Here is a 13010-nt window from a genome sequence, read left to right as displayed (position 1 = left end):
AAACTATGTAAGATGGAATTCAGTATAAGCAAGTGTAGGTTATTCATTTTGGACCAGAAAGGATAGATAAGGGTACTTTCTAGACTGTGTGAAGTTGAATACAATGAATGTCAAAAGAGACGTGCATTCAGGTGCATAATCTTTAAAGTGTCATGGAGAAAATAACTAAGAAAGCCCCACTTGGAATACTTGAGCATATCTTGGCACCACACCTTGGTGGACTTGGAGGGAGTGCAAGGTAGTTTTACAAGAGTAATGCTTGGACTTCAGGGGTTAAGTTACGAGGAGAGATTACACAAATTAGTCCTGTTTTCTCTCGAATGTAGAAGGTTAAAGGGTGATCTGATTGAAATTTTCAAGATATTAACAGGAAAAACATAAATTATTGCCACTGATTGAAGATTCTAGATCTCAGGAGTATAGTGTGAGAATTAGGGCCAGACCATTCAGGAGCAATGCTACAAAGCTCTTCTACACAGAAAGAGTGGTAGAAGTTTGGAACTCACTTCCACAAATGGTGGTGGATGCTGGATTAGTTGTTAAGTTTAATCTGAGGTAAATGAATTTCTATTAACAAAGGTGTTAAGGGCTGTGGATTAAAGATAGGTAGATGGAATTAGGCCGCACATCAGCCATGATCTCATTGAATGGCGAGACAAGTTCCTGTTCCTATGTCTTCCTAGCTCCTTAGCTCCACAGCTGGTGGTTCTGATGTAGGAACTTAAACCTGCAATGATAATGTTCTCCACAGATGCAACCTGGCTTGCTGAATGTTTCCAAAATTTTCCATCTGTGTTTAAATGCATGGATTTGACAATAAAAGGCTCTTCTTTGTTTGTGGATCATAAGTACAAATGAGACATTATTATTAAATTCTTTCTTTTACGTTATGGCAGGCATTTTCTTGTGTTTGTTAGTTATTTCTCCTCATTTGGAAGGAATGTATTATTATGAACTTACATGTTGCAGGGACTGTTTACAAGGATTGTTTACTACTTTGTTCTACTCCTTGGAATAGATCATTGAGGTTCCCACACAATTGCCAAATTGTCATTTTTTTATTTGTACTTGCAAATATATCTTGCAAGCTTGAAACCAGCTTGAAATGGGTTAATGTTAAAGCATATAGCAATAAAAGTGAAATTTCCTTCAAAGAAATGTGCTAATGAAGTAGTATTTAACATTTCAGTATTTGCAGTTTCTTGTTTATTTCAAATTAATTTGTAACTATCTAGTGAATATTAATTTACCGATTTAATGCTCAGTACATTTCTCTCTCCTTCATTGTAGCTTGACAAAAGTTTGGTCTTTAATAGTCTTGTGACAAAAACCTTAAGATTACATTCTGATTCCAAATCTGTCATTTTTCATGTCATGATTAGCCGAAGTGGGTTGTCAAAGTAGCTGGAACTTTACGGCTTGTAATGTTGGATCAAAACAAATAACTATCGTGAAGCAGAGAAAATTCAATTTGGGTAACATAAGGGTTTTAGCTACAAAATAGCACATTGTGTCCGCTAAACAACATTGGAGCACTTTGAAATTATTATGCAGAATCTGGGACTCACTGGAACTCAGCAAGGACATATAATGTGGGTTAAAAAGTATGGTATTAAATGTTCAAGTTTCACTTTTGAGTCATATGGTGGGGAATCAGTTAAATGTTTTAGTATGTAATAGGTGGCTAATAGATATGAGAATAACCTAGATTGAAGAATATATATATAAAATAATTACAAGCTCAGTAGTCTTGATGTAAATGCATAACAACTTCAGAATATTTTGTCCATTGATGCAGCATAGTTTGCATAGATGATCAACCCAGGAACAAAGATGTGACTGTTGAGTTGTAAACATAAATTAACTTGAATTCTCTCCACCCTCTTGCCATCAGCAGCAGCAGTATTGGTATCAGCAGCACATGCAAAACCTACAGAAGCATGGGAACAAACAGTATGGAGGACAGCATGAACAGAACCAGAGTGATGAAATGAATCAGAGCAGTGAATCTGTGCAACAGAAAGCAGATGAGGCCAAAACTCCTTATACTACTCAGCCGCCATTGCCACCAGCTCCACCTTATGAGGCTCCCAAAACACAACCACCACCTCCACCACCCAAAGAGGAGATACCACCCCCACCACCACCTGAAGAAGCAAAGGTAGGCAAAGCCTGTTTGTGTCTTCAGTGTAAATTCAGACCACTACATTTTTCATCTGTAAATCCATTTCACATGGATATAACCAAACTCATCTTGGCAAATAAACTTGCATATTGTCTTGGCTTAACTTAAGGACATGTGAATGACTTACATATGAATATCTCTACTTCTTGCCGATCATCTCAGGGAAATTTTCATCTATGGATTTTTGGATAATTTAAGACAATTGTGTACTTAAGGGAACTATAAGAAATGTTTAGTTCTTAAGTTGTTTTGAAGATTGTTTTGAATTCTTCAATCATTTACAGGAGTGTAATTCACTCAGTGGGTTAAGAGATTTCCAACATGAATACTTTCTAAATACCTGATTCCTTCCTTTGACCAGTGTGACACATGCATGTACTGGAAGCTACATAAATTAATACGCCGGGATCTGTTCCTTGCGGACAGAAAGAACACACAAAAGTATTCATTCTTGGCAAAGCTCAGCAAAATAGGTGATGGCCTTTCTTTGTTTCATGCCTCAGGGCAGTGTGCTAACTAAATAGTCAATCAGTCTGGTTTAAAAATTTAAAAAAGCTTGCCTATTAAATGTCAGTCACCAGTAGCTGGTAAATTCTCCATGGGAATGTCTCAACCAATCAGTGCACTTGCCAGTTATCAGAACTCTTCTTTCATGCATAAATATTGGTTCCCCTTCAGTTTGGTGTTTTTTTACAAATCGGCCTGTTGAATATAAAATTTTGACAAAGTGTTTCTTTATTTAATAATACTTTTGATATCTGTTAATAACCTGGTCTTGGGACATAGGGTGCAATTTCAAAGGTTGCAGATTCCATGAAACTCTTCAGTTGCAGTCACCAGTGAGGAGGGTAATGGCAAGGTTCAAGACATAGATATTCAGATCTGGCAGCATCTGTGGATAGAGAAGCAGAGTAAATGTTTCAGCTTGATGATCTTTTCTCAGAATGGAAAATTGTTATGATCCCATCTGGTGATATAATTGGAGAAGATAGATACCAGACATGTACTTGGCTTGATGAATCATATTATCTTTTGTTTCGGTTTTAAAGATGTTTCTAACTGAAACTAAGTGAATATTGCTGCGGATTTTCTTGTAGTATCCTGGTTGTTTTGATGTAGAGATTTAGTCTCATAGTGATGCCCACATTCCATGAACAAATAAATAAAACATGTTTAACTAATCCATTAGAGATTATTGAGAATGTAATATGCTCTGTGATTAAGGGGAAACCAATGGGCTACAATCGGATTTCTAGAAAACATTTGAGTGCCACCTTAAAGGTTATTGCAGAAAGTAAAATTTCATAGTGTAGGGGTAGCAGATCAGCTGGCTCACAGGAAGCAGACAGCAGTCATAAATCGGCTTTTTCAGGTTGGCAAGATGGAATGAATGGTGCACTGAGGAATCGGTGCTGTGACCTCAACTACTTAGAAATTTTTAAAATTACTTTGAAGTGATGGAAAGTCTAGTTGCCAAATTTGCTAATGATACAAAGAATGGTAGGAAGCTAAGGTTGAAAAGAAATGGGAGGCTTCTTACAGATACATAAATTGAATGGGCAAAGATTTGGCTCGTGGAGTATAATGTGGCAAAATAAAATGGTCCATTTTGACTGGAAGCATAAAAAGAAGCTATAATCTAAATTGTGAGAAATTGCAGAGGGATCTGGGTGGCCGAGAATAATAATGACAAAAGATTAGAATGCAAGTGTAAAAAGTAATTAGGAAAACTAGTAGGATGTTATCATTTATTGTGAGGTGAATTGGCCACAAAAGTATAGAGTTGATACTTCAGTTATGAAGAGCACTGGTGAGACCATGCCTGGAATACAGCGTACAATCTTATTGTCTGTATTCAAGGAATGATGTAAATGCATTGGAAGCAGTTTGAACGTTTACCAGACTAATACCTGGAAAGGACAGGTTACCTAGTCAGGAAAAATTCAAATTGCTGGGGTTATATCCATTGTAGTTTCGAAGACGATTAGGTGATTGAAATGTGTAAATTCCTGAGAGTCTTGAAAGAATAGATGTGGAGAGACAACAGACAATAGGTGCAGGAGTAGGCCATTCTGCGCTTCGAGCCTGCACCACCATTCAATATGATCATGGCTGATCATCCTTAATCAGTATCTTGTTCCTGCCTTATCTCCATAACCCTTGATTCCACTATCCTAGAGAGCTCTGTCCAACTCTTTCTTAAATGAATCCAGAGACTGGGCCTCCACTGCCCTCTGGGGCAGAGCATTCCACACAGCCACCACTCTCTGCTTGAAGAAGTTTCTCCTCATCTCTGTCCTCAATGATCTACCCCATATTTTTAAGCTGTGTCCCCTGGTTCGGCACTCACCCATCAGCGGAAACATGTTTCCTGCCTCCAGAGTGTCCAATCCTTTAATAATCTTATATGTCTCAATCAGATCCCCTCTCAGTCTTCTAAACTCAAGGGTATACAAGCCCAGTCGCTCCAGTCTTTCAGCATAAGGTAGCCCCGCCATTCCAGGAATTGACCTTGTGAACCTACGCTGCATTCCCTCAATAGCCAGAATGTCTTTCCTCAAATTTGGAGATCAGAACTGCACACAGTACTCCCGGTGTGATCTCACCAGGACCCTGTACAGCTGCAGAAGAACCTCTTTGCTTCTATACTCAATTCCTCTTGTTATGAAGGCCAGCATGCTATTAGCCTTCTTCACTACCTGCTGTACCTGCATGCTTACCTTCATTGACTGGTGTACAAGAACACCCAGATCTCGTAGTCTTGTCCCTTTACCTAAAATGATTCCTTTGAGGTAGTAATCTGCCTTCCTGTTCTTGCCACCAAAGTGGATAACCGTACATTTATCCACATTAAACTGCATCTGCCATGCATCTGACCACTCAACTAACTTATCCAGGTCACCCTGTAATCTCCTAACATCCTCCTCACATTTCACCCTGCCACCCAGCTTAGTATCATCAGCAAACTTGCTCATGTTATTGCTAATACCATCTTCTATATCATTAATATATATTGTGAAAAGCTGCGATCCCAGCACTGATCCCTGTGGTACCCCACTGGTCACTGCCTGCCATTCCAAAATGAAGCCGTTTATCACTACTCTTTGTTTCCTATCAGCCAACCAACTTTCAATCCAAGTTAGTACTTTGCCCCCAATACCATGCCCCCTAAGTTTACCCACTAACCTCCTATGTGGGACTTTATCAAAAGCTTTCTGAAAGTCCAGGTACACTACATCTACTGGATCTTTCTCGTCCATCTTCAGAGTTACATCCTCAAAAAATTCCAGAAGCTTAGTCAAGCATGATTTCCCCTTCATAAATCCATGCTGACTCTGACCTATCCTGTTACTACTATTCAGATGTGTTGTAATTTCATCCTTTATAATAGACTTCAGCATCTTTCCCACCACTGAGGTCAGACTAACTGGTCTATAATTTCCTGCTTTCTCTCTCCCACCTTTCTTAAAAAGTAATATAACATTAGCCACCCTCCAATCCGCAGGAACTGATCCCGAATGTATTGAACTCTGGAAAATAATCACCAACGCATCCATGATTTCTCGAGCCACCTCCTTCAGTGCCTTGGGATGTAGACCATCAGGCCCCGGGGACTTATCAACTTTCAGACTTAACAGTCTCTCCAACACCAATTCCTGGCAAATATAAATTCCCTTAAGTTGAGGTCCTTCAGCCACTGTTACCTCAGGGAGATTGCTTGTGTCTTCCCCAGTGAACACAGATCTGAAGTACCAATTCAATTCTTCTGCCATTTCTTTGTTCCCCATAACAGATTCCCCTGTTTCTGTCTTCAAGGGCCCAATTTTAGTCTTAACCATTTTTTTGCCTAAAAGCTAAAAAGCTTTTACTATCCTCCTTTATATTTTTGGCCATTTTACCTTTGTACCTTATTTTTTCTGTGTATTTCCTTCTTAGTAATCCTCTGTTGTTTTTTAAAAGCTTCCCAGTCTTCCGTTTTCCCACTTATCTTTGCTATGTTATACTTTTTGTCTTTTAACTTTATACGTTTCTTAACTTCCCTCGTCAGCCACAGCATCCCATACCTCCTCCAAGGATCTTTTTTTCCTTTTTGGAATGAACTGATCCTGCATCATACACAGAAATATCTGCCATTGTTCCTCCACTGTCATCCCTGCTAAGGTATTGCACCATTGAACTTTGGATGTTTTCTCTTCAAGGACAATCTAGGTAACTATTTGGTGCCATTCATTTAAAACAGAGATGAGGTGAAATTTAGAGAGATTAAGTGGAATTCTAAATCTTTTGAACTTTCTTTCTGAAAATGTGGAAGCATGGTTTTGGAATTTTTTTTATGGCAGAACTGGTTGTTCTCTTGATAAGAAAGAGGGTGAAACATTATTGGGGTGGATAGTAATGTGGATTTGAATCTCAAAGTCTACTTCTGTTCCCTGTTTGTACAAGGATGTGCAGATGTATAGTAGCACTAGCTTTTGCACAAATACTGTCTAAGGTGTTGTGACTTGGAATTGTATTGTCAGCCATCGTTGTTCTTGTGTCAAACCTACATTTCATAGCTGCAACACTTCAAAGTAACAGGATTTTAGCAATACACTATCCTATATTTCAACTTAATCATGCCAGTTAGTTAGACACCATAACCAGATAGCTTACGGTCACTGACCCCAAGATTATATTTTATTATTTAGAAGCTCATTTGGCTTATTTTTGTTCATCTGTTCAAAAACATTGTAAATTCTTACTACCCTCCCTTCTCACCCCAAACCCACACCACTTTAGTATGTAATGGATTCTTGAAGTCCAGATTATCAATTCGGCTCTATCTGGAGGTTCATCCATTTGTTGATTGTTGTTTGTGCACAGAAAAAATTGAGACAGGATTCTGAATTTGAACTTTACTGGCATGAACTCATGTTCCCACTCTTAGTGATTTGCTAGTTTTAACTTTTTCATACTGTTAGCTTCCACACATTATCAACTTTAATTGTTGAAGTGCCTAAGAAGTTTCTTCAGTCCACTATAACCTTAATTTTAACACTGAATTATCTAACAAAGTCTTTGGATACAAATGGGGGAGATGTGAGTGCAAGATTTTACTTTCTTTTTCATTTCCCAAGTTTCCTGAAGCCAGTTATGTTGCCACCTTAGACCCTCTGCTTCCTCATTAACTGAGATTAAGCCTGTAAATCTCCTAGTCTAAGTTTGCCTCTTTATACGCTATGTATGCACAGTTATCATGACTGCATATTTGTTTTTTCCATAATTGGGAATAGCTTTAAATATCAATATTCACGTTTGCTAAAAGTTTGCTAAAGAGTAAAGAGAGTTTAATTTTGCAGATCTGTTCAAATGGAGAGATATTCAAAATTTTGTCTAAAGTTTTAAAAATTATTTTCTATTCACTAATACTGAAGTTTCGTATCAAAGAGATACAAACATCTACTAAAGATTCTGAAGTTTTATGGAGGAAATAGGAGATGACAAATCTGTCTGCTTCACAAAGATATTTCAACTAAGTTTCATCCAAAGATTTTTTGATTAAATTGATAAGCTTTAAATGTTTTCAAAGGGATAATATTTGCACCTCATTGGCGCTCCATTTCTGCAGTGCAGTGATAGCATGTGAGTTTTCACATTAATGTATTAAAAAAAATTACAAGTAACCAGTTATTTGTATCAGATACAGTTTGAGAAGCATTAACATCTTCCTTAATTTTAGCTTTTCAATAGAATTTCATACATTCCATGTCAATAAACTTGTAAGCGCACGACTGTGATTCAAGAATTTGTAGTTATGTTTAAATGTGCCTTGCAAAACACTGACTTTATTATCCTTTCATATTTTGGATGCTCTTTTAGCCTACTATCCAACCTCCAGAGAATCCAGAGGAAGCAGAAAGATTGAAAATGTTGCAGGCAGCTGCAGCTCAATGGCAGCAACAACGCATAGAATATCAGCAGCAGAACATGATGCAACAACATAATCAACTACAGCAACTCCTGCAACAGTACCAGCAGTTGATGCAGCAAATACAGCACATACAGGCTAGTGCCATCGAGTTACATGTTTGTGTTATATACTTTTGCTTGGAAATGCCAAGAGGGTTTTTTTTAAACCTCTACTGTTTAAGCATTCATAACAATATTTTGGCCATACAATATAAGAAAAGAAATAGAATGCCTACAGTGCAGAAAGATGCAATTCAGCTCATCAAGTCTGCACTGACCCTCTGAAAAGCACCCCACCCAAACTCACCCTATCCCCATAACCTGACATTTACCACAGCTAATCACCTAGCCTGCACATTCCTGGACATGATGGGACACTTTAGAAAGGCCATTCCGCCTAACTGCACATCTTTGGACTATGGGAAGAAACCAGATTACCCAACGTGTAAACTCCACACAGAGAGCTACCCAAGGCTGGAATTGAACGCAGGTTTCTGGTGCTGAGAGGTTTTGATTCTGAGAATATAGAAATATTAGTTGCTCCTGAAGTATCGCTCCCAAAACTGTGCACAATACTTTGTGCCCCTATAAATGAAGCTTAGAATAATGTATGCTTTTTTAACAGCTGTCTCCCTGTCCGTGGTACAGGTAGTGTCTGTTTCCAACACCTAAGTCTCTCTCTTCCTATGTGTCCTTTAGAATAGTACCCTTCAGTTTATAATGTCTGTGCTTTTTATACCAAAGTGTATCACCTTCCAATTATCTGCATTGAAGTTTGATCTGTTTTCGATCAGCTGTCCCACCACTGCGTTATATCCTTTTGAAATTCTACACTGTCATCCCCACAATGAACAAACTTTGAAATTACATGCTGCACACTAAGTTCTAGATCACACATATATCAGTAAAGGTCCCCATATCGACTCCTGGGGAATGCCACTACAGAACTTCTCCCAGCTCAAAAACAAGACATCAGTTTTTTAAATTCAAATCGGTTCTTGAACCCCCTAAAACATTGTTTCTGTCCAGTACTGCAATGCAGTCCTTAACCAAAAACACCACTCCACCACCTCCTATTCCTTTCTTATTTTTTCTGAACAACATGTAACCAGGAATATTTTATACCCAGATTTGCCATGCCATATGCCAGGTCTCAGAGAGATTTTGGGAGTGGCCACTCCCACAATTCTGGCTTGTACAGACAGAGAGATTGCAAGACATTCAGCACCAAGGAAGTAGTGCAGGAGTTTCTGAGAGCACCATGTACTCGAATGAGTATCCTGTTTTTCATACTCACGCAGGAAATGGTTTTTGTGGGAAGTACACCCACATCAAGTGATCCGTGATGCCAAAAGTGGCTCAGCTGTATGATGAGTACTAGGAAGATCTGCAAATAATGTTACTAGGGAAGATTCAGTATTTGGGAAACCTAAAGGCATTCCAGGTCTTGTAGATTTATTTCCAGGATGATACATTTTCTTCTTGCTGCCTCAGTCAAGAATGTCACTCAAGGAGTTGACAGCACCCTGAGATGGGGAGGTGAATAGCTGTAAGCCATGATCTACATCATTATTGATGAGAAAGGTATAAAGAAAGATGCAGTTATATAGGCTCTTTGTTGTCTGATTGGAATTTTTTCCATATTTAACTTTGAAGTGTGGCCTCAATGGTAGTAATCTGAAGATTCCACTTGGTACCAGTTGACATATGATGTGGATTAGGGGCAGTGGTACAGAAGGAAAAGCATTAAATTGCTGGGCATTGTGACCAGTGCAATGGAAATATTCATTGTACTCAGCTTGGATAGAGGATTGGATGATTGGCAGCAGGCAGAGATAGGGGATAAAGGGGCCTTTTTGTTCAGGATGGCAGTCTATGATGAGTGCAGTTGCACAAAGGCCAGTGTTGACACCACAGCTATTCAAGCTGTACATTAATGATCTGCACAAAGGAATTGAGGGCATTCTTACTAGGTTTGCAGATGGCAAAGAGGTAGACAGCAGGACAGGTAATGTTGAGGAGGCGGGGAGGCTGCAGAATGACTCAGACTGGCTAGGAGAGTGAGCAAAGAAATGGCAAATGGAATACACTCTGGAAAAGTGTGTGGTTATGCACATTATTAGGAAGAATAGAGTTAAACGGCACGGAAAGAGACCCTTGGTTCAACTCTACATGCCGACAAGTTTTCCAAACTAAATTATCCCATTTGCCTGTACTTTGCCTATATTCTTCTAAACCTTTCTTATTCATGTCCAAATGTCTCTTAAATGTAACTAAATCTATCACTTAGTCTGATGGTTCATTCCACATATGAGCCATCATCAGTGTGAAAAAGTAGCCCTGCAGCTCCCTTTTTAAATGTTTCTCCTCTCATCTTAAAATTAAGCCTTCTAGTTTTGAATTCCCAAACCCTAGAGAAAAGACATTTGCTATTCACCTTATCTATGTCCCTCATGATGCTAAAAACCTCTGTCAGGTCACCCCTCAATGTCCTACACTCCAGTGAAAAAATCTTATCCAGCCTCTCCATATATCATAAACCCTCCAGATCCTTATAAATCTTTTCTGCATCTCTCACATTTAATTTTCCTTCACACAGCAACCAAAACTGTATACAGTACTCCAAAAGTAGCCTCACCAATATCGTGTACAAACGCAACATCATGTACTAACTGTTAAACTCAATGTTCTAAGCAATGAAGGCAAATGTTCCAAATGCCTCCTTTATCACTGTGTCTGCTCGTGACACAACTTTCAATGAACAATGTACCTGAATCGCTAGGTCTCTCTTCTGCAACACTCCCCAGTGCCCAATCATATTCTGTGCAGGTCCTGTCCTTGTTTGTCTTACCAAAATGCAACACCTTGCATTTATCTAAATTAAACTTCATCTGCCACTCCTTGAGACATTGGCCCTATTGGTCAAAATCTCTGTAATCTGATATACTGTATATTCCTCACTGTCTACTGTACCACCAATTTTGGTGTCATCCGCAAATTTACTAAACATGCTTCCTGTACTCTCATCCAAATTGGTCATGTAAATGACAAACAGCAGTGGAGCCAGCATCGTTCCTTGCGGAACACTGCTGGTCACAGGCCTCCAGTCTGAAAAATAATACTCCACCACCACCAGCTGTCTCCCATCTGCAAGCCAATTTTGTATCCAGTTGGCAAGTTCTCTCTCAATTCCATGTAATTAAACTTTACTAATCAGTCTACTATGTCTTATTAAGGTAATTCCCTCTCTAATAGCACTGTGGGTCAACACACAGCAGGTGGACTGTAGCAGTTCAAGAAGCAGCTCACTGCCATCTTCTCAAGGACAATTAGGGACAGGCAATAATTGCTGGCCAGCCAGCCGTGCCCACATCCCAAATGAATAAATTTAAAAATAAAAGATCTGTGTAGACAATGTCTACCACTCTGCCCTCATCAATTTTCTTGGTCAGATCCTCAATAAAAGTCAATCAAGTTTGTGAGACATGATCTCCGATGCACATAGCCATGCTAACTATCCCTAATCAGTCTTTGCCTCTCCAAATGCATGTAAATTCTGCCTTTCAGAATCCAAACTAGTCACCACTGATATCAGACTCACTGGTGAATAGTTCTTAGACTTCGTTTGCAACCTTTCTTAAATAAAGGCACAACTTTAGCATCTAGTCTGCTGTCACCTCACCCATAGCTATAAATGGTACAAATATCTCTGATTGAGGCCTTGCAATTTTTTCCCAGCTTCCCACAATGTCCTAGCATACACAAGATCAGGTCCTGGAGGGTTATCTGCCTTTATCCTTTTTAAGATCTCCAACACTAACTCATTTGTAATATGGACTGTTTTCAAGACATCAATATTTATTTCTCTCTGTACTTTATCCACAGTAAGTACTGAAGCAAAACATTTGTTCAGTATGTCTCCTATCTCTTGTGGTTCCAAACATAGATGACCTCATTGAGCTTTCAGGTGCCTATTCTCTCCCCACTTGCTCTTTTTCCCTTGCTCTATTTGTAAAATCTCTTCAGATTATCTTTAACCATATCTGCCAAAGCTACCTCCTATCCCCTTTCTTGCCCTCCAGATTTCCCTCTTAAGAATGATCGTATTGCCTATATACTCTTCAAGAGATTTAGTTGATCCCTGTTGTCCATACCTGATGTGCTTTTCCAGTGCCACACTTTTTGACTCTGATCTCCAGCATCTCCAGTCCTCACTTGCCATAGCCTCAATATGTCTATTCATCCATTGTTCCCTACTCCTACCAGTTTTATCCTTCACTCTAACAGGAACATGCTCCCTATGAACTCCCGTTATCTCACTTTTGAAAGTCTCCCACTTGCCAGTTGTCCCTTACCTGCAAACAGTCTATCCCTATTGTTCTTACCCCAATTTAGAATTTTAATTTTTATACAAGGCTTCCATAATTATTTTGAAGCTAATAGAATTATGATTACTGTCCCAAAGTGCTCCCCAACTAATACTTCAGTCACTTGCCATATATTACAACACTCTTGACTCTTATTTCCCAAGAAATGACCAAGTTTTGCTCCTTCTGTAATAGATACATCTGTATATTGGTAAAAAGATTTTCTTGAACACATTTAACAACTTCCTCCGCATTTGAGCCTTTAACACAATGGCAGTCCCACTTTGTTTTTGAAAAGTTAAAATCTCCTGCTATTACAACCGTGTTATTCTTACACATATCTAAAATCTCGTTACGTATTTGCTGCTCAGTTTCCTGCTGACTTTGGGGGGTTCCTATAGTACAATCCCATTAAGGTGATCATCCCCTTCTTATTTTTTAAGTTCCACCCATATTACTTCACTGGACAGTCCCCCAAGAATGTTCTCTCTAAGTGCAGCAGTATGCTT

At 38.9% G+C, this 13010-nt stretch overlaps 1 protein-coding gene across 4 annotated transcripts in view; it reads left to right on the top strand.

Moving 5' to 3' along the window:
• ylpm1 (YLP motif containing 1) overlaps positions 1–13010 on the top strand; it is a 135145-nt gene that overhangs the window by 34656 nt on the left and 87479 nt on the right. For 3 of the 4 annotated variants that reach the window (XM_060829394.1, XM_060829391.1, XM_060829392.1), the window contains 2 exons: positions 1895–2161; positions 8045–8230. In XM_060829394.1, the coding sequence (XP_060685377.1) occupies positions 1895–2161; positions 8045–8230 (453 nt within the window). The remainder of the gene's footprint in view (positions 1–1894; positions 2162–8044; positions 8231–13010) is intronic. The other variant, XM_060829393.1, reaches the window with a different exon arrangement.

The sequence above is a fragment of the Hemiscyllium ocellatum genome, chromosome 8 (assembly GCF_020745735.1).
Source record: "Hemiscyllium ocellatum isolate sHemOce1 chromosome 8, sHemOce1.pat.X.cur, whole genome shotgun sequence".
In the NCBI taxonomy this organism is placed as follows: Eukaryota; Metazoa; Chordata; class Chondrichthyes; order Orectolobiformes; family Hemiscylliidae; genus Hemiscyllium; species Hemiscyllium ocellatum.
Note: the sequence above shows the minus strand (reverse complement) of the source record. Positions and strands in the feature narration are given on the sequence as shown.